The sequence below is a fragment of the Eumetopias jubatus genome, unplaced genomic scaffold (assembly GCF_037043125.1).
Source record: "Eumetopias jubatus isolate StellerSeaLion01/CBP00866 unplaced genomic scaffold, mEumJub1_p1.0 scaffold_1, whole genome shotgun sequence".
NCBI classification, from domain to species: domain Eukaryota; kingdom Metazoa; phylum Chordata; class Mammalia; order Carnivora; family Otariidae; genus Eumetopias; species Eumetopias jubatus.
Window position 1 is genome coordinate 204,916,534 of NW_028274807.1, and position 27,438 is coordinate 204,943,971.

Sequence of the window (27,438 nt, forward strand, 5' to 3'; positions counted from 1 at the left end):
AAAGGCTTATTTATTTTATTAGAAAATAAAGTTTATTCAAAGAACATTAAAAGTCCAAGGACCTGCATGGGAATTGGCTTGAGCAAAAGGGAATCTCCGGCTCAGCCAGGCTGGGTGTGGGGCTCCTCTCCACGGAGCGGGGCCCCGAGGGAGGCCAGGGTGGGATCCCAGGGTCCGGCAGGAAGGCAGGGATCAGTCAGCGAGCACCAGGACACAGTGCAGAGCTGGGGGCCTCTGCAGGCTCAGCAGCTCACCAGGTACATCCCTGTGGGGGTGGCGCCGTGAACGGGGAGGAAGGGAGGGCTGTCCCTTGTCTGACCCTGGGATCTCCCAATCCGCCCCCAAACACCCCTGTAACTCACTGTTCCCACTGCCCCATGGGCCCCAACAGCCCCTTGCGGCAGCAGGAGAATGGGGTGGGGGCAGTGTGGCCGTGCGGCTTCTGGCTCCCTGCCTTGGGTCCTCGCAAGGATGCCCTACAGGGGCCCTTCGACCTCCCACTGCGGCCCTGACTGACCCTCCCCACTTGCGCCCACCATCCTGGGCCTCCAGGGTCCAACCCCCACCAACCTTTCCAAACACACCCCAGATGCCCCTGCCCCCCCCCCCGGCACCCCGGCAGAAGCAGGGGGTGGGGCTCAGGGCCTGGCATGGTCCTGGCCTCAGGGGTGGGCAGCGGCAGGGTCGGGGTGGGGGGGGGAGAGTACCTGTGGCAAACCTCCTTTTTATAAGCGACATGCGGTAGCCACTGCCCACCAACTCCAGGTCCACGCCCGACAGAGTGGTCCCCTCACTGGTGAACTGAGCAGCCACAGGGCTGGGTGTGCTGGAGCCTGAGCATGGCTCCCAGCTGGCAGATAGGTGGCCAGAGCCTGGGGAGGCCTGGGGTCAGCCGTGCCCCAGCCTCGGCCCCCATCCTGTTGGGACCTGGGCTCTTCCCAAGCCCTTAGATCTGTGACCTCTATCTGTCTCTTCTGACCTCCTCTTGTGCCCCTGCACCCTTTTCCTTTGGCCCCTCAGGGCTATGTGTAAATTGCAAAGGAGTCCTGCCTCAGGGCCTTTGTACTTGCTATGGCTGCCCCCCCCCCCCGCCCCGCCCCCAGGTCCTCTCCCACAGCTTTGTCAAAGCCCTTTTAAGCTTTCCTCCCTGTCTATACTTCTCCCCAGCACATCCCCAATTCTCCCCCATTTTAAACAAGCCCCTCCCACCCGAACCCCCTGCGATCTCATGCACAACCCTAACTCACCCCCTGCTTCAGACACATCTGGCAGCTTCCAAAGGAGGCGCTTCTCCTCCAGATTCCTGATATCAAGAAAAGCTTGGTCAGGTCTCTCCCAGAGAGGACATTGGGAGCCGAGGGTCCCAGCTCGGTCACCTCTCAGCTCCATGACCCCAGCAAGCCAGGTCCTCTCCCATGCCTCAGTTTCCCCATCTGTAAAATGGACGTGGGGTATGGAGCAGCTGGCCCCTGAGCACCCCACAGCCTTTGCAGCATTTTTAGTCCTTCAAGTCTGGCTTCTTCATGGCAGGTTCTACCTTTTGTACAAAACAAAGGCAACATTGTGAGGTGACTAAGAGCCCAGGGCAGAGAGTGGGCAGCTGGGTTCAAATCCTGGTGTGACGGCCGATAAGTGACTTAGCCTCGCTCTGCCCCCGTCCGCCCTCCACAAAGGGGAATGATGGCGGTCCACACCTCAAGGGATTGCTAGAAGCCCTGAGCCAGTCCATGTATATAGAGCACGTGGACCACGCACGACACACAGGAAGCTCTTGGTGTCCGATATTATTGTTGCTAATAACATCACCCTTAGCTCTAAGCAAGGGATGCTCATGCTGAATGGTCGGACCTATGGTGGACCCTTTAGCTGCTGCATCAAGGAGAGGTCTGGGAGGGCTCTAGGGTCACCGCCGAGCCTCCTTTGGCCTCCCGCACGCCCTCACCAGGTGGCGGCGGGCTGTGGGCGGATGTTGGTCACAGGCTCCCCCACAGGCAGTAGGATCTGGACGTCGGTGAGTGGTGTGGGCACAGCCGTGGCGCCGGGCCGGTAGCTGTATTCCACCGAGACCTGAGTGAGGGTCGCCCCGCACCGCCAGTGGGCGCTCAGCTGTAGGGGCACAGACTGGGGACCCGGGCGGGAGAACTAGGAGGAGCGAGAACAGGAGAGGGGACACAGCTTAGGCCACCCTTCCTGCCACACCACACACTATTCAACACCCCCCCGCCCCCGTCCCAGACCCTGCCCCGCAGTCTCTCAGACCCGACTCAGCACTGCCTATAACCGCCCCACAGAGCCTCTTCCTTCTTCCTCAGAGATCGTTTCGATCAGTCTGTGTGACACCACCGTTTCCAGCAGAGGGCAAGAGAGTGCCTCATTCTGACAGAGTTGCGGCCAGGGCGCCGGCACAGGCTCCTGGGATGGGGCCTCTCCTAATTTACACAATGGTGCCACCTGCCCCCCAACTGCCTACCCCCCACCCAGCTCACTCTGCTCTCTTTATCCCTGGCCTTCACGTCCACGGCCTGCTCACCCTGCCCAGCCCCAAGCCCTTCCCCGCACCCTCTGCCCTGTGTCCCCCCCCCCCCCCCGCCCGGCCCACCTGGTACCGCAGCAGCACTAGATTGTAGTAGGAGGCGGCCGGATTCTGCTCTGCCTGGCGCTGCAGGGCCTCGGTCAGAGCCGCCATGTTGAGCCAGAAGTCTTTGGTCTCAGGGTCGCTCTGGGAGGGGTCACTACAGAGACCGGGAATAATCACCCCAAACCTTGGGAGACACCTTCCCAAGGCCCTCAGCGTCCAACCTACCCCAAGGGCTTCCTGCAGAGGCAGATTCCCTGGCTCCCCTCGGGCCCAGTCAAGCATGGGCCCCCGGAGGTGGGGGGGGTGTGGGGGGACACGGAGAAGAAAAGAACAATGGGGAACAGTGAGGTCCGGAAGGGAGAGTGATTTGCCCAGGGCCGCAGAGCAAATTCCAGGAGGCAGAGCCCGAATTCACAGGCGGGGAGCTCCTGGACCCCACCAGCCTCTGGGACCCCCTGCCTCTGATCCCCCACCCGTCCTCCAGTACCTGAAGAGCAGGTCGGCATTGGGCTGGAAGTGCTCAATGGCGGACGTGTGCACGAGGCGGAAGCTGAGGACAGGTGGGGGCGGGGTCCCACTGAACACACGCACGATGCCAGCCGGGAAGGTCATGGTCAGCTCCCCAGTTACTCGAGCCAGGCAGCTGGGGTGGGGGCGGTGAGGAGACTGGGTGTTGGCTCGGGGCTCTGCCGGCCCCACTGCAGCTTGCGGCTCCCCAAGTCCCTCAGAAGAAGCGAGGCCCTGACTGTGCCCAGCGTCCTCCCTCCCAACGTCAGCTCCCTGTGTCCTTGCCTGGACAGCAATCCAGGCACCAGGAAGAAACCACACTGGGCTGAGGGAGGCAGGAACGTCCCCCTCCCTAGCTCTCTTTACCCCTAGGCCACCAGGAAGCTCAAAGCAAGACATTCAGTTATGGAACTGTCCTCACCTTGGGTTTCGGGCCTAATAGTCTCCCATTTGTGGTTTGATGTTAAGGTCTTCCCTGCTGGGCACTGCCCCCAGATTATTCCTGGCCCCTCAACTCCTCCTTCACCCAGTCTTCCAAGGGCCTGGCGTCTGGTCCCGCTCCCTTCGGTGTGAGGCCCAGAGCAGCCTCAGAAGAGCTGCTAACCTGTGGCCACAACGAGGCCTCCCCCTTGCTCTAACACCCTCCGTGGTTCCCACTGCCCTCAGGACAGGGGCCTGGTTGCTTGGCTCAGAGATCGAGGCCCTTCCACAGTAAAGCAGATCAAGGAACACACCTGAAGGCTGTTTCTCCTGAAACCTAGACCCAGAGGCCCCAAGAGAGTCCTGTTTGTCCCTGACCTCGTTGGCACTGTCCCCCCATCACTGCGTACCTGGGGCTGTGGCCTCGAAAGTAGGCGTGGACATATTCGGTGAAGGCGGTAGCTACAGGCAGGGCATCCTGGGAGCCCAGGACCACAGGGCTGGGTCCCCGGGAGACTCCTGGGGGGGGGGGGGCGGGAGGGAATGGGGACAGACCGAGTGGGCACAGGTCCCAGACTCCAGAACCCACTTTCTGCCAATGCCTCACTCAGCCACCCAACCCGGGGCCAGAGAGGGTGAGCGCGAGGCCCAGAGAGGGGCCCGGGGCCTCCCCACACCATACCATGTGCCGTCTGTGATGGGAAGCCGGGCCGGTCCGAAAGGGTGCTGGCGGTGGAGGAGCCCAGCGGGGAGGGACTCAGAGACCCGGACTGCGGAGGGAGACAGGCCAGGCTCTGACGGCCCAGGAGCAGCACCCTGACGCTGCCCGCCCCCCCAGCAGAGGCGCCCCCCAGCCCCGCTCCTGCCGCGCCCCGTCACCCTACCAGGTCGCCGTTGCTGCGCGCGAGGGGGCAGGACACCTTCCTGGTGCGGGCTCTCCGGGGGGGCGCTGCCAGGCCGTCTCTGGCTGCAGGGTCAGCAGGCCCGGGCACCGGGTCTGGGGAGGGAGGGAGACAGCTGCACAGCCGGGATGCTGCCACGGGCCTCTCGGCCCCCCCCACCCCCGCCCAGAGAAGGAACTTCCCCCCAAAACTGGGAGTCGGGCTTATTTGGGGGAGACCCCCTGGGTCTGAAGTCTCGGGGCTGCAGAGAAAGTGCCGGACAGGACTGCAGAGGCTATCCACAGCCCTGAGCCTCCCAGACACTGGACTGATGGCCCAGTAAGGGGTTACTGGGGATACGTGAGCAAGGGCTGGATGTTCCGGATGCTCGGGAGGCAGGCATGGCTCCAGGGGTGAGGGGTGGGGGGACTGGCAGAGGATTTTTATCCAACATCAGTGATTCTGTGACCTTCATCCTCTCCGAGTATGAGTATGATGTAGCCTCCGACTCTGGCCTGCGTCTGAGTCTCACCCGCGAAGGTCACTAATCACTGCCTCACACTCAGGTGCCCTGTCTGCTCCATCTACAGCTGCCTGTTCACCCCCCGCCTACACCCCAGGTGTGCTCCCCTCTACCCCAGGGCTTCTCAACAGCACTGCTGACACCGGGGGCCCGAGCAATCTCTGGGGGGAGGTCGTCCTGTGCACTGTGGGGTGCTGACCAGCATCCCTGGCCTCCACCAGCCAGGTGTCTGTAGCACCCATCCCTCTAGTGGGGACAAGCTAAGATCAGCGGTGACATTGCCAAGTGTCCCCTAGGGGGCAGAACCGGCCTGGTGGAGAACCCCAGTTCTATAGGGAAGCTCAGACAACCCCACCTGACTAGTCTCCACACATGCTCGACACTCACATCCCTGGCAACTCCCTTGATCCAGCTCCAAACAGGCTCTTTCTCTAATCAAGGATGGTGCCAAGCCCCCCTGTCGCCACTGCTGGGGACCTCATGGCGTCACAGCCCTCTGATTCAGGCCCCCTCCCCCACTGGCCTCTTCCTCCCAACCTGCAGCCCTGTCCCAGCTCACCCTGGGCCCTCCCCTCTCCCAGGCGGCCTCACCTCCTGCTTCACGCAGCTGCCCATGGGGTGCTCCAATCTGGCCTCCCCCGCAAACTCAGGGTCCACTGGCCACCTGACATCTAAAGGCCCAGTCTCAACATGCCCCCACTCCAGCTACTTCCGTCCCATATTCCCTGCCCCTTCTGGCCCTCCCTGTTAGAATGCCCAGCTGCCCTCCTGCGCTCCACCCCGACCCCTCTGCTCTCTCCCAATGTGTCTGCGTGCCCGCTTCTCCCCACTGTTACCCCATCACCCCTTCCCCAGACTCACTCACCTCACCTCCCTGGTCTCCAGCTCCCACCCCCAGGTGGACAGAGGGCGCCCATAATCTGAGTCACGTGCCGCCCTTGCTTTGCTCACAGCCCTCCCCCCGCCGTGGCTCAGGCCTTGCTAGGGTAAAACTCACATCATTCCCAGAGACTACCAGGCCCTGCTGGGACCCATCTCCCTCCTCTCCCTCCTTTTCCTTGTCATCACTCTGTTTCAGCTTCACCCGCCTCCCAGCGGTTCCTCAGAGGGCCTTGTCAGCTACCACCCAGGGCCTTTGTACAGGATGTGCTCTAGGCTGGAAAGACCCTGCCCCCCATGTCCAAACGGCTCTTTCCTCACCTCCATCAACTCTTAGCTCAGAGGTCACCTCCTCAGGGAGGTTCCAACCTTCTGAACCCTCACCAGGCACCTGACACATCCACCTTGTTAAATATCCATTTCATTATTGTCCCTGCAAGGGTGAGGGTTCTGGGCTGTGTCTCCAGCACCCCATTCAGGCCCTGGCCACAGTAGGTGCTCAGTCTTCCCCACCCAGGGCTCTGATAACTCTGACTCCTGGACTCACCTCCTCCAGCCACAGCCTCCAGCCCCCAGGGACCCGGGGATGGGGCGAGGGGCTGTGGCGAGTCCGACGCTGGCAGGGGCCGTGTCCCCCTCGACTCGGAGGCCGGCGCCCTATAGCTAGGTGGGCTCTGTGGGGTGCCCGGGCGGGGGACCCAGGAATCCGGGGAGGGGCCAGGCGCCACGTGGGATGGCGAGTCCAGGCCGGAGTCCTCCACATTCTCGGGCGACGAGGAGGAGAAAGGTGAGGGGCTGGAGGTGAAGCCGAGGCTGCTGGAGCCTGGAGGGGGGGCGGGGTGTGTGTGTGTGTGCCAGCTTCAGACCCCGCCCACATGGAGGCCCCATCCTTCCCCCTGCGGGCCACGCCCACTCAAAGCCTCGCCCACCCATCAGGCCACGCCCTCTGGTCGCTTCCGTCTCCGCGGAAGCTCCGCCCACCCACCCACTGTCACCTACTCTACTACAGGGGCCTCGCCCACTCACGCTGCGGCCCCGCCCACCACCCCATTGACCAGTGACCCACACAGGACCCCCAAATGCTCCCTCCAGCCTGGCCCACCCTCCCACCTACCCTTGCAATGGCCCCACCCAGCCTCCTGCTAGCCAAGCCTGTGCCCCTGAAGCCCCCTACCGCCATCACCTGTAAAGTCTTCGTGGTCAAAGGCCGACTCTAGGGGCGGCCCGAAGAGGTTCTTGGAGAACTGCTCATCTGACTGCAGCTTCTCTGCACAGCTGTGGACGAAGTGTACAGGAGGGATGGCTTCTATCGTTCCTATGCCTCCTCCCTCCTCAGGGCCTTTGCACTGGCTGGTCTTGGTCCTGAGCTCTCATTTTCCCCGGCTCTCCCTGAGGCCACATCCTGCTCTCTTCAAGTCTCAACTCAAAGTCCCCCACCCCCACCCCAGAGCAGCCTCCACCTTCTCAACTGAAGCTGCCCACTGGCATCTTCCCCCACATTGCCTGCTTTGTTTCTTCATGGCACCTGGAAGTATGGAACATGCTCTAACTTATTTGCTGTTCCTAAAATCTGAGCCACTAGAATGCAAATCTGAGAAGGAAGACCTGTCTTGGTCATCCGTCTCTGAACTCAGAATAGCACGAGTACACAGCAGGTGCTCAATAAATGTTCATCGAATGAATGACTAAGTGATTCCTCAAAAACAGCATGCCCTCAGCTCCCTGCCAGGCTGAGAGAAGGGGGGATGGAAAGAGGAGTTGGGGGCGGCCCCCACCCCCCACTCAATGTTGGCCGGATGTCCCACCGCGGTAGGACCTACCTGCTGGCTCTTGGGGCAGATCGAGGCCTCTGTGGTTTCCCAGCAGCGTCCCCTACAAGAGATGCACCTCCCTGAGCCTTCCTGTCACCCTGCCTACCATTCCCCTCCCCCCCCCACCCCCCAGCCACAGAACAAGAGACTAAGGCTTAGGGCGATCCAGCCAGTTGCCCAAGGTGACCAGCAAGTCGGGCAGAGAGGGATTTGAGCCTGAGCCAACCTGTCTCCAGGTTTTGGCTTCTTTCCCGGCTCGGCTCCTTCCTTCAGCTCTCATTTAATTCTCCTAATACCCCATTTTATAGAAGAGACTGAGGGTCAGAGTGGATAAGCAGCCTGTCGCAAGTCACACAGCAGAGCTGGGATTCAAACCCACACTCACACTCCAGGCCCAGCCTCCCCTCCACGTGCTCCTCCCCAAACTGAAGACCCCTTAACAGGCTGCTCACGTGCAGAATGGCGTTTCATGGTGCCCTGTGGACAAAGTGGGTGGCATCAGGCCGGGTGCGTCCCGCCAGCCCCTCCCCCCCGCTCCCCCCCAGAATACCCCTCCTACGCCTCACCCCTGGGGCAGGAGGAAGGATGAGGCTGCCAGCTGTGGCCCTGAGTTGGGCAGCAGCCACCTCGGGGCTGCAGGCGGGGGCCCGGGCAGGGGCAGGCTTGATATGCACATAGAACTTGCGGGGCTCCTCATCATCGAAGTCCGAGTCACTGGAGGAAAAGCGGGAGGGCTCCGCCGTGCGTGCGTCACAGTCAAGGGGCCAAGCGGATCCCAGCATGGGGGTCTCCCTCGGCTCAGCCCTCAAATCCGCCCCTTCCCCCTCACACCTTTCGAGGCCCTACACGAGCCCATCTCTCCCCACTTGCCATCCTGGCCTTGCCACTCTTTTTGCTCCAAGTCTTTGCATGAGCATGCCCAGCCCTCACTAGCAAACTCTCATTCAGATGCTAAACCCCAACGCTGGTGTGCCCTCCTCCAGGAAGCCCTCCGGGCTCCTCCTCGCTCCCTCTTGCTCGGCGCTGACACCACAGGGCAGGTGTCTTTATTTGAATCTGCTCTGTCTACACCGCAATCTCCCTGCAGGATGGACACAGAGAGGGTCGCTATTAGTGGAGGGATCCCTGGGGGCAAAGCTTTGTCCTTGCTGTGCCAACAGTTGCCCCCAGGGGGCACCAGGAGGATATTGTTCTGGGTTGCATCAGGCCGGACAGTGAAACCTTCTTCATCCACCTCTGGACACGTCTAGGGGGACAAGCAGTGAGTCAGGCTCCCCGCTACTGAACCTCCCCCTCTCCCCCTGCCACGCCCCCTCCCACCTCTGGGCCCTGTCTCAGACCTAAAAACAGCCCCCAACGGCAATAATAGTATTGCCTGCCTTGAGGTGGTGAGACTGACGGGCAAACTGAGGCTAAGTAGGGACATCAGTCCCTCCCACGTGGCCCACAGGAATTTGCAGCTGAGATGAGACTGAGCCCCTTGAGCTCCAGGCTTGGCTTCCAGGTTTAGGGGCCGAGGTGGGATTGAACCCCTCCCACTTGCAGCCCGGCCCAGCCCCTCCCGTGGTACTCACCCCTGAATCGGGCTCCAGGGAATCTCTGGGGGTGGAGAAAGAGATGCTCATGTCTGCTCTCCCCCCTCATCTGCACGCCCCCAACCCCCAACACTGGACATGGCACCTGGGGGCGGCCCCTGGGCTGCGATGTTGTCCTGAGCTAGTCCCCTGGGTGATGGGGCCCAGGGGTTTGCCTGGGGCTGGGGGCCGTGAGTCTGGACTTAGCTGAGCTCAGGGTGTTCTCAAACAGCATGGCAGGGGAGGAAGGAGCCCTGGAGCTAGTCTGAAGGGCTGGCTTGAAAAGGTAGGGAATGTAGGGGCTAGCCTCGGCAGGGAAATGATAGGGCTAGCCTTGGCAAAGGAAGAATTTTGGGCTAGGTTGGGCAGTGGGAATACTGAGCTAGCCTGGGAGAGAGGTTCTCCTGGGCTAGCCTGGAAGAGGAATTCTCAGCAGGGAACTTCTGGGAGAGGACAGCCTGGGAAAGGGGGAAGGATCCCGGGCTAGCCTAGGCCAGGCCTGGGCAGGGGGTGCGTCCTCACACAGCTGCAGGTGGCTCCCGCTCCCGCCGGCTCAGTCCCGGGAGGCGAAAGGCCTTGGCTCCCCGTAAACGTTTCATTGCTGAGAACAGATGAGGGGGGGTGCAGCTGAGCCCTGGGGGTGCCCCCTTCCCCTTCAGATCTGCCTCGCTCATCCCCACCGTCCAGCCTGGGCATCCAGGCCCAGACGTACTTGCCTTCCTGCAGGGCAGCCGCACTGTACGCCTCAAAGTCCAAAGGCCCTGAGATAGAAGAGAGTGAGAACCTCAGCCTGGCTGGGAGACCGGGCCTGGGAAGGAGAGCAGTACGCCCTTGGACTCACAATGGCACCTGGGTCTGAGTTCAAGGCCAGTGAGGGTCCAGTGCACAAGCCGAGATGCTAAACAAGCCCCAGAGATGGTCATGAGGGGGATGGGCCAGGGGTTCTTGTCCCCTCTTGGGATGGACCGGAGGGGGTGATGCCTGAGTTACTTTTTTTACTTCCAGCATTTCTCACAGGTACTTGAGTGGGTCAGGGGTTGGACCATGAGTCTGTGCGGTAGGCTGAACCTCAAGTACCAAGATGACGAGCGGGGACTCTCTTCAAAGGTGATGGGGAACCATGGAGGGTATATGAGCAGGAGCAGGGTATGACAGATCCGTGGCCAGTTTAGAGCAAGAGTGGGGCCATACACCAGAAGATATGGCCTGAGCCAGGGCTGAGTTATAGAGACAGGAGGGATTAAGGACAGTTGTTGGTGGTTGACTTGGGGACATAAACTGTATACCAGCATTTATTGAATGCCTACTGTATGCTAGGCACACACTTTGCCCTTTACCTGCATCAAATTACTGAACATTCATAACTTCATCAGGTGGGGATTATCATCATCCCCACTTTATAGATGAAGAAATTGAGACTCACAGAAGTCAAGACAAACATCCAAGGTCACACAGCAAGCAATGAAGAAAAGACCCAGACTCAGATCTGACCCCAAAAGTTTTGTTCTCAACCCTTCCCCGACCCCTCATCTGGACATTTTTTTCAAATTGGTCCTTTGCTCAACAATCCTCAATGGCTCCCTTAGGCCCTCAGGGTAAAGTATGAAGAGTTGGATCTGGCCTTCAAGGCCTCTCTAGTATCTGGTTGTAAGAGATTTACATATAAGATGGGGCACCAGGGGACCCCAGACTGGCTGAGTTGGAAGAGAACATGACTCTTGATCTTGGGGTCATGAGTTGGAGTCCCACATTGGGTGTAGAGATTACTTAAAATATACTTAAAAACAAAAAACAAAAAACAAAAACAATGGGACGGCAAATCCCTTTCCCGTGTGGGCTGCGGAATTAGATTTGTCATCAGCCCATTTTTCTCATGAGGACACCAAGGTGCAGGGAGGTTCAGTGCCCTGCCTCTTGAGTATCGTCCTTTTTTTTCTTCTTCTAAGATTTAATTTATTTATTTGACACAGAGAGAGAGAGAGGGAAAACAAGCAGGGGAGCAGCATAGGGAGAGGGAGAAGCAGGCTGCCCACCGAGCAGGGAGCCCACCACGGGGCTCGATCCCAGGACCCCCAGCATCATGACCTGAGCCGAAGGCAGACACTTAACCGACTGAGCCACCCAGGCGCCCTGAGTCTTGTTCTTTCTCCGCAGCTGCGGCCCCTGAGTCTGACCCCCACAGATGTCCCAACTCACCAGGCTTCTCCCGGCCTGTGCCCTTGCTCTCTGCAAACTTTCTCAGGAGCATCTCCACGCTGACGTTCTCTATGTTCTGCTTAAACTCCTCATGTACCTGGGCCAGGTGAATGAAGTGTGTAAGTGGGCACAGCCAGGGCCCCTTGCCTGGAACCCTTTGCTTTGCTTCCCACCCCTGGCGCCACTCACCTGCCCAATCTGCACATGGGTGTCTTCCACCGAGTGGGCATAGGAGCCTAGCAGTGCCTTCATGTGCCGCAGGTGGCTCTCCTCCATGGCTTGGAAGCGCTGAGCCGGGAAGCGAGAGGAAAATGGGAAGATGGAGGTCACAAGGAGTGGCCAGGTGATCCAGCCTGACCAATCAGAGTATTCTAGCCCCCTGGCCTCAGTGACTGGTGTGGGGAAGACCCAAGGAGCGTCTTCCCTGGGACTTTTGCTAAAACTATGGGAAATGAGACACTTTTATACCCTGAGTCAATGAACTGGTGGGATTCATATGGGGCTCCTGGTGACCAAATTTGCTGGACACACACACACACACACACACACACACACACACACACACACACCCAGGAGGGCATCTCTACTTGAGAGTGAAGCCCCCAGGGAGAAAAACAGACTCAAAAAGCAGAGAGGCACAACTTCCTGCCAACATTTGAGTACCTGGATCCAGCCATGCCTGAAACTCTCCCCTCAAACTTTTCAGTTTCCTGAGCCTATAAATCAATCTTCCTTGTCAATTTGAATGAAGGTTTCTTTTTTTTCTTTTTTTAAGATTTTATTTATTTGAGAGAGAGAGAGACAGCTAGAGAGGGAACACAAGCAGAGGGAGTGGGAGAGGGAGAAGCAGGCCCCCCACCGAGCGGGGAGCCCAATGCGGGGCTCGATCCCAGGACCCCGGGATCATGACCCAAACCGAAGGCAGACGCTTAACCGACTGAGCCACCCAGGCGCCCCTGAATGAAGGTTTCTATCATTTGCAACTTTCTATCACTTGCAAAGTCAGGAAAAAAATCTGATTCCTAATCCTGAGATTCCAATCTGCTTTTTTATACATTTGGGTAGACAGAGTCCCAGAGAAGTACAGTGTCTCATAAAGAGGTTACATAGCTGGTGAAGAATGGAGGCTGGAGCAGAACCCAGGTCTTTCAGCCACCATGAGCTGTTAGTAGACTCTTGGCTTCTAAATCCTGCCTTGCCCTGTTCAAAATCCTTGTCAGTAATAATAGAAATAGGGGCGCCTGGGTCACTTGGTCAGTTCAGCAGCAGATTCTTGAGTTCGGCTCAGGTCATGATCTCAGGGATGTGAGATCGAGCCTTGCGTCAGGCTCTGCACTGAGTGTGGAGGTGGCTTGAGATTCTTTCCCTCCCTCTCCCTTTGCCCCTCCCTGCCTCAAATAAATAAATAAATAAATAAATCTTTAAATAATAATACTGTCTAGAGTGGTTTCTATGCACCTGGCACTAGCCTGAAAACTTCCCATGTAGGGACTCATTTAATCTTCACGAAAACTCTACGAGGCAGGTACTAACTCTGTTCCCATTTTGAGGCACAAAAAGGCTTTGGCTTTTGAAATAATAATGCCAACAACAATCCCAATAGCTAACTGGCTCTAGAATCCCATGGCTTGTGATTCTAAGGCTCTTGGGAGTCGAGGGTTTCAGAGATTCTGGACTTCTGAGGCCTGTAGATCCTGGGCCAAGGACTGTGTGGGTCTCCAAGGTCCCAATGCCTGGTTCTTACCAGAGCTGAGTCCAGCATCTTCTGCTCAAAGTCAGCGCGGGCTGAGTTGTACTTCTCCACCAAGCGACGCAGGTTCTCTGCCGCCTTCTTTGTCTTCGTCTCTGCCTATGAGGCACAGGGAGGGGATGGGGGCGGGAGGGGACACACAGGGCATTTCTTCCCCCGGGGGCTCATCTTCCAGCAGGTAGACTCCTTGGGGCACCCAGGGTGTGATGACCACGGAAGGTTTGATGACCAGTGCTCTGGGATATGTTTTCATACTCCCATCAGGCAGTCCTGCTGCCCCTCGGTGCATTGCTTGGACCTGTGAGGGCTCACGGCAGCTGGGGCCCTATGACTGGGGGCCCACCTTGTCCATCTCCTTCTGGCTGGTGCTCTCCCTCCGCAGCCGCTCCTGGTCCATGCAGCGGTTCAGGTAGTTCTCGCGGGACTTGGGCAGGAGCTGGCTGACACCTGCGAGGACCTGCACAGCGTCCAGGGTGCCCACGGCTTCCTCTTTACACTGCAGGGGTGGGGAAGGGGGAGTGTGGGTAGCATGTGAAGCCCCCGCCCGGGTGCAGGACCCGAGCAGATCGCAGGGGCACAACGTGAAATTCCCAGCTTCCCAAACACTCTGTGGGGTTCCTGGTCCCATGGAGTACCTTTTATGAGTATTCTATTAATTTCAAAAATTTTAACTTTTTAAAGAGGGAATATTTACACAGGGTTCCTATTGTAAGAAGTTTTAAGGGGGAAGCTCAGGAAAAAACCTCCCACTGTCTGATCCCCAGCCTCCCAGGCCTCTGCCTCGGAGTTGATATGTCTCCAGAAATAATCGGCACATAGACCAGCAAATGTGTTTGTTCTAGCCCATTTTTTTAAATGACAAATAGGCACAATCTCTGTTTAACTCACAGCTTTTTCGGGTTAATAATCTATTCCCAAAATTATTCTGTATCAACCCACAGAAAACTTCCTTGTCCCCCAGTTTTTTAAGTAGGCTTCACATTGGGCACCCCCCCTTGTCCCCCAGTTTAAAAAAATCATGGTGGGGCGCCGGGGTGGCTCAGTCAATTAAGCATCTGACTCTTAATTTTGGTTCAGGTCATGATCTCAGGGTTGTAAGATCGAGTCCCATGTGGGGCTCTGCACTGGGTGTGAGCCTGCTTAAAATGCTCTCTCACCTTCTGCCCCTCCAAGCCCCTCTCCCTCTCTTCAAAAAACAAAAACAAAAACAAAACAACTCTTGGTAAAACACACATAACAGAAAATCTACCACCATAGCCATTTTTTTTTTTTAAATAGGCTCCACGCCTAGCATGGAGCCCAATGTGGGGCTCGAACTCATGACCCTGAGATCAAGACCTGAGCTGAGATCAAGAGTCAGATGTACAAATGACTGAGCCACCCAGGTACCCCCTTTGTCCCCCAGTTTAAAAAAAAATGGTAAAACACACATAACAGAAAATCTACCATCTTAGCCTTTTTTTTTTTAAATAGGCTCCACGCCCAGTGTGGAGCCCAACATGGGGCTCAAATCTTGACCCTGAGATCAAGACCTGAGCTGAGATCAAGAGTCGGATGCGTAACTGACTGAGCCACCCAGGCGCCCCTACCATCTTAGCCATTTTTAAGTGTACAGTATTAACTACTAACAACTCCCTTTTTATTTTTATTTTTTTTAAAGATTTTTTTTATTTGAGAGAGAGAAAGAGAACGAGCAGGGGGAGGGGCAGAGGGAGAAGCAGACTCCCCGCTGAGCAGGGAGCCCGACGCGGGACTCGATCCTAGGACCCTGGGATCATGACCTGAGCTGAAGGTAGACGCTTAACCGACTGAGCCACCCAGGCGCCCCCAACTCCCTTTTTAAACAGGAGTGGGTTAGGTCTGGGGCCAATAAAACTTTATTTATTGGCACTGAAATCCAAAGGTCATAATTATCACCTGTCATGAAATCTTCTTTTGATCCCTGCCCCCCCCCCCCCCCAGTTTAAAAATGTAAAAACCATTCTTAGCTCTCAGGCTCTACAACACCAGTCTGGATTTGGTCCATAGCCCATAGTTTGCAGAGCCCTGGTCCAGAGTTCTGAGTCCGAAACTGGCCAGTGCTCAGGTCTATGGGAGTCTCGGTTTGGTGTTGTGGAACTGACAGAATTCTCAGAGGTACACGCCAGGAGTGGGGGGTTCAAAAGCCCCAGAAATTCTGGGATCTTTCCAGCCACTGCCATCCCCCCTCCGCCTGGCTGTGTAGTGCCCACCAGCACACACCTTTTTGTGCATCTTGAGCTGCTCCTCGCCGTAGCGGAGCACGTCCTTGATGAGGTCCTGCAGCTTTCGTGTTAGCTCCAGGTGGCAGAGCGCCAGCTTGTCTGAGGAGACGCGGAAGACCTCCCAGAGCGGGGCGAAGGTCCTAGAAACAGGCCACACTCAGGGTCCAGCAGGCCCAACACCCCCCCCCCCCCGGGATCCCCTCAGACAGCAGGCACCTACTGTGTGCCGGGCCCTGCTAAGCACCTGCACCACAACTACAAGGCAGGCCTGGGACAGATGGGGAAACGGAGGCATAGGAGGTTCCACAGCTCACCCAAGGCCCCTTAGGAAATGAATATCAGAGCTGGAATTTAAACCCAGGCCCTGAGGCCCTAGAGTCCTCACTCTGGACTCCAGGCCCTAGCTGATACTCAAGGGCACCCAGGCCCTGCAGCCACGCCAGTCTCTTTGCTCTTCCTTGAACATACAGAATCTATGGTTGCCTCTGGGCCTTTGCACTGGCTGAGCTGCCTCCCAGCGTCTCCGACCCAGATACCCCTGTAGCTGGCGCCATCTCATTATTAAGGTCTCAGCTCATGGCAGCCATGCCAGAGGAAGCACCTGACCTCTCACGCTCTTATTTCAACCCCTTCCTAGAGCCTTCCACCCCAGGAAAGGGCTTTTGTTCATGTTTGCAGTTAACATCTGTTTTGCCACACACCCCACAGGTGACATGGCATGACCATGGCATGAAGGTGACTGGGGGCTTTATTTTGTCTTGATTGCTGCTGGGTCCCGAGTACCTAGAATGGTGCCCGGCACACGACAGGTACTCAGTAAATATGCATTGAATGAATGATTGAGGTAGTAAATGAATGAATGAATTACATTCCTCGGTCCAATTAGCCGCTAAGGGAGGGGAGGGTGTCTCCCTAGTCGACATATCACTTGTGTGAAGAGATGTCCACTAAGGGGAGGCTCTTGATACCCCAGGACCCTTCCGCCTTGGGGACCCCCCGCCTCTGCTCCAGCCCACTCACCCCACGGGGGTCCCATTGCTGGCCAGCTTGGAAAGTTTCGCCATCGCCTTTGAGTAGGTCTCCTCGATGGTGGCCCTGAGTAGAACAGAGGAAAGATGCAGAAGGTTCTGGGCATCCTTGGGAGATGCTCCATCCCCCTGGGCCTCAGTTTCCCCATCTCAATATCTGAGCAGTAGCTCTCAAGGAGGATGGTAGAGTCCCCAGGCCGGGAGAGGCATTTTGGAAAATCACGGGCGCAGGTAAGTAATATGTTTTAAAAACGAGAGTGGTAGGAACAGCCATAGTAGCACCGGCTCAAAAACAATTTGAGCACATACTATAAATGCTTTATACGCCTTGTCTCGTTTAATTGCAGGAGGCGAACTCCTATTTCCTTTCTCCCTCTGGACAGACACTGTTAAATGCCTACTTAATATCCACTCACATTTTCGCCCAGATTAACAGAACTTCGATTTTTGTTCGGGGCAGCAATGTGCCCAGTTACAACCGGCTACCCACGGAGGCATTTTGTGATAGAGGCACCCACAGGGCACCACAGGCAATCGCGGATGGACCCAGGAGCTTAAGGCCCTCAAAGTAAAGAATGCCCCTGTCCCGAACAGCTTGGACGGGTCTCGCTGCACAGCCACAGAGAAAAACCTGGTTATAATCTTTTGAACTCCGCTCAGATTTAACGGGCGTTCAGCTAGTGAACGGCTGGGCAGCAGAAGGCTGTCTTGCAATTTGAATTTGTTATGTTTTCTGGGATATGGATGTCAGAGCATTTACATGCCGAAACGCAGGTTACTTCATCATACATGTGTTTTATCATACTCAGTGCATGAGACTGAGTTTTCAAAATTCCCCTTGTAAGTAGGTCATATCATCATCTCTTCAGGAGGAGGCGTCAGAAACCTGGGAATGGGTGACAGGCGGGCATAGGGGCTGTGTTGAGAACCGCTGGTTTCGAGGACTTTCCAGCAGGTTGGGCGTGGCGGGGCCGTAGTGGGATGTGCCGGGGAGAGGTGGGGCGGAGCCAGGGCGGGGCCACGAGGTAGGGGAGGCTGCATGGACTGCGGGGCGTGGCCAGGGGTGGGCGGGGCGTGGGGACCTCACCTCTCCCGGATGAAGTCGGCCAGCTCCTTGGTGGAGATGGGCCCTTGCTTCACGCCGTGGTACAGAACCTCGAAGCCGTGGTTCTTCTCACCCTGCAGGGGATGGGGGCGGAGACTGAGTAAAGGGGTGGAGGAGACATTACGGTTGCCTAGCAACGGGGGCGTGGCCAGAGGAGCCAACCAGCAGAAGCCCAACCCCTTGGCAGCAGTGATTGCTTCAGGCCTGAGCCAATCAGCCTGTGGCCTATCCCCTAGGTCACAACGATTGGTTCATGGGTCTTATGTTGGCCCAATCAGAGAGCAGCCTGGTTGGTTTTGTCCCATGGCTGAGGGGAAGATGTTCTCTTACGCCTGTTGTCTCTCTTTGTGTCTCCGTCTTCCTCTGTTTCTCTGTCTCTCTGCCTCTGTTTCTGCCTCATCAATCTCTTCCCCTGTTTTTCTGTCTGTGCCTTTCCATAATGAGTAATTATGTGGGCACGGGAGATATTGGAAGCCAAGTGGAAACCTTGAGATTTGGAAAGAAGCTGAACCTGACAGAGTCTGAATAAAAAGTGTGTTGAGTCGAGTTACTGGATCAAACCAAGCCTGAAAGCCCCATTTCCCTACAATGTTTCACCTTAGTGAGCCAATATAACCCCCTGTTGCTTAAGTCACTGTTTTCTGTTCCCTTCAACATGGAAACACCCTCTCTGAGACCCCAGAGTACAGTCTGGGTCTGATGCCTCTCTCAGGACCCAGCAATGTCCAGTACAGGGTGGGGCCAAAAAGGGCATTTGAGTTTGTTGAATAAATGAACAAATGAGTTATTCTGCTGTTACCTGGAGCTGGTAGGAACAGTGCCTCTACTCGGTGCCTCTTTCCTCCCAGTTCTGGGGTCACCATGGTGGGGGATGCCAGGGCTGTGCTGTGTGATCTGGGCAAGGCACTGTCCCTCTCTGAACTATTAGTGGCTCCTTGTTAAGATGGGACAGGGAAGTCATCCACCTTGTGTATGAGGATGAAGTAAACACCAAGGTGATCCACATCAGGGTTCCCCAAATCCCCAAAGGGAACCCTAGTTTTTTCTAATTCGTGGTATTAGTTAACATTTTGCATTGAGTTTGCTCGTTTTTTCTCCAAATACGTTCACTTAAAGAGGCAAATTTTACCATTATTCTAACTGGGAGCCCTGGACCCCATGCCATAATGAAAGGAATAGGAAAAAATAAGGCAATAACTGTTTTTATCCCAGCGAGATCCTGTGACATGTGAAGAGCATCATGTCCAAACACTGAGCTGTTGATCAAAAAGGGAAATCAGCTGGGGTCTGAGGAACTGGAGACATTTTAGCACCAAACTGGGCCTTGTGAGTAGGGCCGAAAGAAGAAGATTGTGGAGCGATCTGGCATTATTTAACTCCCAAAACAAATCACTGAAGTGATCCCTCTGGAAGCAGGTCCTGCGTTAACAGTGGTTTCCTCAATCTCCTCCAACCTGGCGAGCTTACCCTCCCACTTACCTGGAAACCGGAAGGCTGAAGCCAGAAGTCACAACCAGATAACCCCTCTTGCTGCATAAATGGAGAAACTGAGGCCGAGACGGGCAGACCCAACACAGTCTGATGCTCAAATCTCCCAATGGTCGCTCCTCATTCTAGAATTGTTGATAGCTCCCTATTTCCCACCAGCTGCTTAAATGCAAAGCCCTGAGCTCAAAATTGTCTTTCCAACCTTATCCCCCAGCGTCCTCTTGGCCTTGCCAGTAAAATGGTAAGCGGTGCAAAGACAGGCTCTGCCTTCCTACCACCGCACCTTTGCCTAGGCTGTTCCTGCAGCCCAGTCCCGGCTCAGCAGGCTGCATCTCTTTCCACCCATCCAAATCCTTCTACTTCTCAAGGATCATTTCCAGGCCCAACCCCTTCAGGAACCTTCTCAGACCCTCACTTCCCTGAATGTTCAACGTTGCTCCCTCCAGTTTCCCAGGAATATGTGTCAGAGCCTCCTTTTATGCACTGGGTCACTCTGAGCTGGTGACTTCACCTCTCTGGGCCTCAGTCTCCTCATCTGACAAATGGGGACAATGGCAGCACCCACCTCCCAAGGGTCTTGGTGAGATGGGGCTGGGACAGTGCTGAACACAGGGCTTCCTGCGCAGTGGTGAGGGCTCAGCAAACAGGCCCAGCAGTCCCTGCCTGCCCCACCCAGGGGACCCTGGGGTAAGGCTGCACCAGGCACTGCCACCCAGGCCAGCATCTGGGGCTGACTTGGAGCCAACCACTGGACCGTTTCCCAGACCTGGCAAGGCCCCCAGTAGTATTTGCCTCTCTCTGGCTGTGCTGGCAGTGAGGGTCCTAGGAGGGACTGTCTTGGGCCTGTGTCTCTTATCAGAACCTCTGGACTCCAGTCTCGCCCCTATGCCAACCCCAGAGGGATCTTTCTAACACAGCTTGATCGTATCCCTCTCCTGCTCATACTTTGCCCATGGCTCCCCAGTGCCCTCGATGCCTCCAGGCTGCCTTGGCCCAGCGGGACTCGGGCATCCCTATCCGGCTTGATCTCCCCTAACTGGAGCCTCCTTCAGGCCAGCCAGGGCACCAGTGCCACCCAGCTAAGAGCCACCGATACAAACAATTGATTAAAAGAAACATTGCCAGTGACAGACATCCCAGGGTACTCCCTGAGACCTAGAGAGGCAGGAATTTCATCCCCTTTCCCAGATGGGAAAACTGAGGCTTGCCGACACAAAATCACTTGCCTGAGGGCTCCCAGCAGAGCCCAAATCAAATACTGAACTCAAAACCCTTATCCACTCTGTACCAGGCTATCTTTGGGTGGGGAGTGTCTCGGGGGTGGCTTCTATTTTCTCTCTGCTGATCTGAATTTTCTGTAGCAAGCTTGCATGCCTCATGCAATTAAAAAAAATTTAAAATAAATGTAGGTGCCTCATGCCATTAAACAGACTTTTAAAATAAATGTAGGTGCTGTTGTCAGGGTTCCAAAACGTGGGCAATGACTGATCATTGAACAGTTAACCCCCTTACATAGAGGCACCAAAAGGGGCTCAGAGAGGAGCAGCCCCTTGCTGGGATCACATAGCCATTCAGAGACAAATCCAGGGAATCTGACCCTTGGGCAGAAGGTGGAGGTCAGGCCCCATCCCCCCTCTGCCCTCTCCCCACACCCCCTCCCTGCAGGTGGCAAGGGGGTGAGGCCCCTTTAAGAAAACAAGTGGCAGTAAGAGGAGCCCCAGCTGGGGAGGGAGAATGGGAGGGAACGGGCCTGTTGCCAGGGGCAACCAGTTGCCTAGCAACAGGCTTCCTCTCAGCAAGCTCAGGGCCCTACTGGGGAAGGGGCTTTCAGCCCTGGTCCTTCCTGGACTCTTCTGTTCATACATCTTCTGTGGCTCCCCATTAGCATGTGCCTGTAAGAGACGTCTTGTGCCCTCAACTGGTCACCCGTGTCACACTTCTGGGCTTTCGCTCAGGCTGTTCCCCCTGCCTGGAATGCCCTTCTTACATCTTAGAAAATCTCAGCCCTCAAAGCCCACAGGGAACATGGCTCCATGTCCTGACCTCTCCTCTGGCTGCCCCCAAGGCTGGGCCCAGCCCTGACCCTGAAGGGCTGAAGATTTCTGGCTGGCTCTATGTCTCCCAGATTGCGAGCTCCTTGAGGTCAGAACCAGGATGAAGCCTCCTGGAGGCCTCAGCCCCTTCCACAGTTGGTTGGGTGTGGAGTGGTGGTGGCAGGGAGGGAGGGAGGGAATGAATGAATGAAAATAAATTTGTCTCAGCCCTCTTGGGTCACAGTATGTGGTCCCCAACCCGGAAGGCAGAAGGGTGAGGGTGCCACTAGGGGCCAAGTCAAGAAACCCCCCAACTCTCCAGGATCGGAAAGATGTGGAAATTCCCTGGCTGAAATGACCCTGGATCCTGGAAGTTCAGTCTGGCCCCGGGTTCGAGCCCCGACGCTGCATTTTCTCACCAGGCAATTTGAGATAAAAGAATCCTACTCTGGGCCTTAGATCTCCCTGTTGTTCAAGCTGTGACTTGCCCACGGTCACAAAGCCCATGAAGTCGGAGGGTGTAGATTCAAAACCCAGCCTGACTCCTCCCACTTTAACTTCTATGAGTCACCCGCAGACCCTCCACCTATCCAAGGCTCTGCCCATAAGCCACCAAGTCCCCCCATCTCCATAAAAGGCCCCACAGCCCTTCCAGGAGTCCGCATCAAAATAAAAGTGGGTCTTACCCAAAAATGTTCCCCAAAATACGACATCCTGATGCCCTCTGTGGAGACCCCTGCAGGCTCCTGTTTAGTGCCTGTCCAAAGAGAGAAGCAAATCTGAGCTGTAAAGCCATGGCCAGCTTGGGCCTAAGGAGGGGAAATTCCAATTGTCCTCCCCGTGGAGGAGGAAGAGAGAGGATGGAGGAACCAAAAGCGTGGGAGCATGCCAGGGCCCCTGAGATGATTCATCCCCAGGCCTGGCCCCCAAGTAGCCCCCGTTCTAGGGGGCCAGATCTGGATATAGATGCCCCAAGTCCTGTGGGGTCAGAGCTGGACTGGAGAGAGGGATAGGGACTGGGGAGCCTAGTCTAGAGGAAGGGGCATGGGAGTTGGGGCTTTCAAGCACAAATAAGAGTTCACTGGGGGGGGCAGGGTACTGGATGAGCTCCAGCCTAAGCAGAAAATCTCAGGGCCATTTCACAGATGGGAAAACCGAGGTTCCCCCACCCCCATAGAGGGGAAGCCACTTGCCAAGGTCACAGAGCCAGGAAATGACAGTAGATTTGCACCCTGGGCCAGCTGAATCAAGACCTAAGCACTCAGCTCCACGCTGGGCAGCTCCTGTGGGAAAGGGTCTGCTGAGAGATGGACACTGGGACTGTGATCGGCCACATGGGGGTCGGGGTCCCTGAAGTGTCCCCAAGGATCCCTTGGGGTCTCCCAAATCCCTCTACAACAGTTCCCACCCCATGCACACTCCTGGAATGGAGAGCTCACCCCTCACCACGATGACCCAGTTGGCAGTGGTGTCCCCATGAGTCCCAACCCTGACTCCCAGAAGCCAGTGGTCACCTGGTGTCTCAGTCACTAGCCAGCTCTGTGCCTCAGTTTCCCCATCTGAAAAACAAGAAGGAATGCCTAGAAGGGGTCTTGCTGGGGGAGTCCAGGCCTCCCTGCAGAAGGGGCTGGGCCAAGCCGCCTGGCAAGGGAGGGACACTTGGTGTCCTTGGCACGTTCTCGAGGCTGGTCTTGTCACAGGAGCCCGCAGGCCTCATCCATAATTCATGACCCCTCGGGCAGCTCAGCAGCAGCTGGGAGCCCAAGAGGCACAGGGGCAGCTGGGACAGGGCTTCTGACCACAAATGGGAAAGCTCCTCGGGCCTCACAAGGAAAGGGCCAAGCAAGGACCTCGGACAAGGCTGCCTTCATTGAGCCTCAGTTTACCTAATCTTGAAAGTGAATTTAATTTGAACCATTATCCTCTGGCCCCAGGTTCCCTGACTTCTGTAAGTTACCCAGCAGCCACCATGTGCCCATGTAGCAAGGACAATGCCAGGGACTGTGAGATTATTCAGTCCTGAGTCTGGTCCCTGAGGAGCCCCCGGTCTAGGGGTATAGAGCTGGATGCAGACACAGCAGTCCTGCAGGCTCAGGGCTGGGCCAAATGGAAGAAGTGACTGTGGGAGCCTTGACAGAAGGAGGCGGCGTGGGAGTTGGGGGGTTGAAGCATGAATAGGAGTTCACCAGGCAAAAAAATTATTCGATTCCACAAATACTCCCAATGACCACCCTGTACTGGGTAATGCCGGGGCCCCTAAGAAAACTGTCACTGGCGCTGTCCCTGAGGAAACCCAGTCTGGAGTGGGGGCGGGGGGCATGCTGGGCTGACATCCCAAGGGGGAAAAGCCCTCAATTCCCATCTCATGTCTTCATTTCTGGCCAGGATTTAGGCCCTGAGAATCTCCAAATCCCTTAGAGCTGTGCTGACTGATAAGGGAACGACTAATCTCATGTGGTGCTTTAATTTTAAACTAAGTAAAATTAAATACCATTAACCCCCCAGCTCCTCAGTTGGGCCAACCTTGCCCCAGGGCTCAGTAGCCACAGGGGGCTGGTGGCCGCCATATTGGACAGCACAGGTAGAGAAAGTTCTGCTATAAGATGCTTCTTAGAGGATCTGAGGAGCCACTGGGCCCAAGTTCCCCAGAAACCGAGGATCTCACTACTGTTTTCACAACAATGGTTAGATGGCCCCTCCCCCCACAATATACCGAAGGCCAGTATGTGTGTCTCGCTGTACCCAACCCCCCAGCAGGTACCGGCTCATTCAACCTTCACAGCCACACGATGGGGCCCAGTCCCACCTTTACAGATGAGGAAACTGTGGCACAGAGAAGTAACTCACTGTCCCGGGGTCACTGTGATTTTGTCCCTGGCATGTCTGCCAAAGAACTCCTGTTTGGAACCACCACATGTGGTTCTGGGTCTCCAGGTCCCCTCTACTGCCCCACCACTCAGAACTGTAATGGAGCACAGGGGGGGCAGAGCGAGGGTCCCCCCCCCACCCCCCGCAGGTTCCTGCCCGGCCCAGGAAATGACACCTGCTTCTTCTCTCGGAAACCCTAGGCCAGGCGGCGGGGGGGGGGGGGGGGGGCCTTCTGTTCCTGAGAGGGGTGAGGAAGGGCAACGGGGGCCTCCAGACAGGGTTCGAACTCACCGGACAGGGCAGCGAGTGGGGCTGGGGCCCCTGACAGACACGGTGGGCACCAGGAGATGGCCACGCGGCTCCTGCCGCTTCCGTCAGCACCAACCAAGCAGAGGCCTGTGTGCGAGGGGGACAGGAAGCTCACCCTGCCCCGCCTACCGCCCAACTGCCACCTCACCTCCCCCACCAGGCCAGCACCCCTGGGACTTCCCTGGAACAGGGCCGGCCATGGATGGGTAAACTGAGGCACCTGAACCTGGGGCTCCCAGCCTGGGGCTGTTATTACCCAGCAAATAATAATCATGACCACAATGGTGAAATAATAGCAGGCCCCACATTGCATCTGTCCCAGGCTAAGCTCTTCCACATCTCACCACCCCGGGGTGGGCTAATGATTCCTGCTTCACAGAGGGGGAACCAAGGCTCAGAGAGGAGAGCGTACAGGCTCATGTCTGTACAGCCGAGACTCAAACCCAGGGCCGCATGAAAACTTTCATGGGCCCCTTCCTTTAATTAAAAAAAAAAAGAAGAAGAAGAAGAAGAATTTAAACTATATGTTACAAATTGCATTGGCACAGAGATGACTATATTAATATTATGTATTAAAATGTATTCCTTGACCCCCAAAGCTCATCTTTTTCCCTTCTGATTTTGAAAGAAGTTAAAACCTCTTCATGGGCCTCCGAAAGTATTGTGTTCAAGACACAGAAGTCTCTGTATCTGATGGAGAAAATGGCTTTGCTCGAACCCAGGGCTCTTGCTCGAACCTCCAGAGCACCAGGGCAGAGCACAAAGACGGACAGGGACTTGCCCAAGGTCACACAGCAGGCTGTCAGCTGACCAGGATGCCCGCCATCCTCTGGCTGCCCAAAGCAGAGAAGAGTCCTCCAGGGGGTGCCTGACACCAGCCCCAGGCGCCGCTGCGTGGAGATCCTGCTTCCCCGGCACCAAATCCCAAAAACCTACAGCTCTGCACTGGGTGGAGCGTGTGAGCAGGCCCAGGAGCTAACAGAACAGGACAGGCTGGAGTCAGCAAAGAAGGCAGCGCTCACTGGCTCTAAGCCACCTGTCCAGAGCCCCTGACCTCGTGCTGTGACCTTGGGCCCACCCTGACCTCGGTGCCTCCAGGGTCCCAGGGAACAGTCCCTGACATTGTGCTCCCCCCAGACTCCAGTTTGTGCACAGTGCGGCCAGTTTGAGACTTTTCTCCTTCCCAGTGACTAGCCAGCCTCTTGGCCGTGCTGTTTCAATGACCTGTCCTGTCATGAGCCTCCTCCCTTCTAGGCCCAGCCACCAGGGACCTTTACACAATCTGGCTTGATTCTCACAGTGGCGCTTCGAGGCAGTGTCTCATCTTGGCCATCACCCCAATGGGGAAACTGAGGCACGTGCCCCATGTCACCCAGCGACCAGGCTGTCAAGCTCAGGAATTTTTTGGTCCTCCCCCACTAGTCTCCTCCCTCTTTGTCATCTATTTGGCAAACACTTATTGAGCACCAACTGTGTACCTAACTGCCGGGCTCTAGAGATCCAGCTGGCAAACCTGGCAGACTCCTCTCTCTCCTCCCTGCTCCTGGTCAGCTGTGACCCCATTTATGATCACTAATATTGTAATTAGTATTATAATGACCATGTCTGCATTTACAGGGCTCCCATCTTCCCACGTCTCCTCTGATCTTCTGAGGGGGATCCAGCCCATTCCATAGAAGAATACACCAAGGCCCTGGGGGCAAAGCCACACACGGGGAGAATCAGTTTGAACGTGGGGGTGTTGGACGACTCCCAGCCCCGAGCTCACCCCTGTGCCCACCGCAGTCAGGGGACAGGCTGGCCTGGTGGCTTCTACCTCCTCCTACCCGCGACCCCACCCAGGAACTGGCTCGTCCCTGGCGTGGGTGACAATATATGGGTCAGGGTGTGGTCCCATCGTGTGCCAGGCACTGGCAGTCCCACCAGTAAGACCAGGGTGGTGGAGCCCCCGTTCCAACCATTGCAGCTTGGTAATGTGTTTTACTGTCTGGGAGAATAGCCTTTCCAGCAAGGCCAGAGTGACCACGAATCCATTTTGCAGTGCAGTAAACTGAGGCTCGGAGGCCAGCGAGTCATGTCAGGTGGTCTCCAAACCCACTGCCCTCTCACCCCCAAACCACTGACATCTTAAGCGAAGGGGCGGGAGTTATCGTTTGGCATATGATGGGGTGTGTGGGTTTCAGAATCTGTAGAATTCGGCTTCTGAAGCCCTCATCCCCATTTTCAAAGGACAAAACCAAGGCTCACAGAGGTGCTGTCACCTGCCCAAGGTCACCAGGGAGGCAGGTCCATCAAAGCGGCCTCCTGGTCCCCACTGCGGCTGGGGCAGGCAACTCCCAGATTCGAGGCAGATGGAGGGGCCGCCCACCCCACAGCCCTCCTCCGCACCCCACTCGCAGTCAGCCTCCGGCAAGATCCTAATTTACCTCGATTTATTTTAATCCCCGAGAACAGATGCTGCTGCCCACCCCCCACTGAGGCAGGGACCACCCCCAAGTCCATGCTCCAGGCCCTTTCAGGCCTGGCCTGGCCAGTCCCTGCTAGGCAAGGGGCCCCACACTGGCCCCCTCCCCAGAATTCCCACTTTGGGGGTCCCTGCTGAGGATGCCGGTGAAACGCCCCCCACCTCATCCTTGCGGTAGGAGACTTGGATAGAGCAGTCTACAGGAGGGGCCCGGGGGCCCCCAGCTTCCTCCTCCAGGCCTATCAGGGTTCACAGTGGAGAAAAAGGGAAGGGGGTTCTTCCATCTCGGTCCTCAGGGGTCTGCAGACCAGAGCTGGGAAGAGGGAAATTGAGAGTGGTCTTCACTTCGGTTGTCCTGGGTCCCAGGCTGGAGGGAGAGCGGCACCCCCATCTTTGCAGCTCTGGAACCTACACCCAGATCCAGGCTTAGAATAAAGGGATTTGGGGAGGGGTCTCACGTCATAGCCACCCTCCTGCACGCTCCGGTTCTAGGCCAGAAGACGGGGGACTTGGAGAGGGGTCCCTATCTCTCTCCATAGACCCCCGAGGATGGCCACGGAGAGGCGGGGGGGGCCCACCGCGCAGCCCCCGACCCCAGTTAGCCATCCCTCATGCCCGGCCGCGCCTTTGCCCCCAGTGGCCTCCGGGGCTACTGGGCGCGGTGCACACGAGGCGCTGCGCGGGCCAGGGGATTCGGGGGGTCCCGGGGACAGCACTCACCTCCGGAGCTCTGGCCGAGCCCCGCGCCCGCCGCCACCTGCGGCTCGGTCTCTGACACCCG

General features: G+C 56.7%; 1 protein-coding gene across 6 annotated transcripts; it reads right to left on the reverse strand.

Annotated features, from left to right (window-relative positions):
• Window positions 1–27,438, reverse strand: FCHO1 (FCH and mu domain containing endocytic adaptor 1). 6 transcript variants are annotated; one of them, XM_088029043.1, is made up of 30 exons: window positions 27,378–27,436; window positions 24,176–24,280; window positions 22,531–22,575; window positions 22,210–22,299; window positions 21,703–21,773; window positions 17,478–17,569; window positions 16,383–16,457; window positions 15,361–15,502; window positions 13,463–13,615; window positions 13,114–13,218; window positions 11,559–11,657; window positions 11,370–11,466; window positions 9,890–9,934; window positions 9,696–9,774; window positions 9,174–9,198; window positions 8,788–8,845; window positions 8,166–8,344; window positions 8,052–8,076; window positions 7,609–7,660; window positions 6,972–7,063; window positions 6,336–6,611; window positions 4,390–4,502; window positions 4,188–4,275; window positions 3,916–4,024; window positions 3,066–3,221; window positions 2,600–2,732; window positions 1,943–2,142; window positions 1,248–1,303; window positions 708–872; window positions 1–265 (listed from the first exon to the last, which is right to left on the reverse strand). In XM_088029043.1, the coding sequence occupies exons 5-30, from the start codon at window positions 21,727–21,729 to the stop codon at window positions 243–245; spliced, it is 2,664 nt and encodes an 887-aa protein (XP_087885169.1). In that variant the 5' UTR covers window positions 21,730–21,773; window positions 22,210–22,299; window positions 22,531–22,575; window positions 24,176–24,280; window positions 27,378–27,436; the 3' UTR covers window positions 1–242. The 6 variants fall into 6 exon arrangements, with proteins under 6 accessions (XP_087885169.1, XP_027942864.2, XP_087885163.1 ...); XM_028087063.2 differs by having other exon boundaries at window positions 22,456–22,575; XM_088029037.1 differs by lacking the exons at window positions 22,210–22,299; window positions 22,531–22,575 and adding an exon at window positions 26,820–26,970 and having other exon boundaries at window positions 27,378–27,438.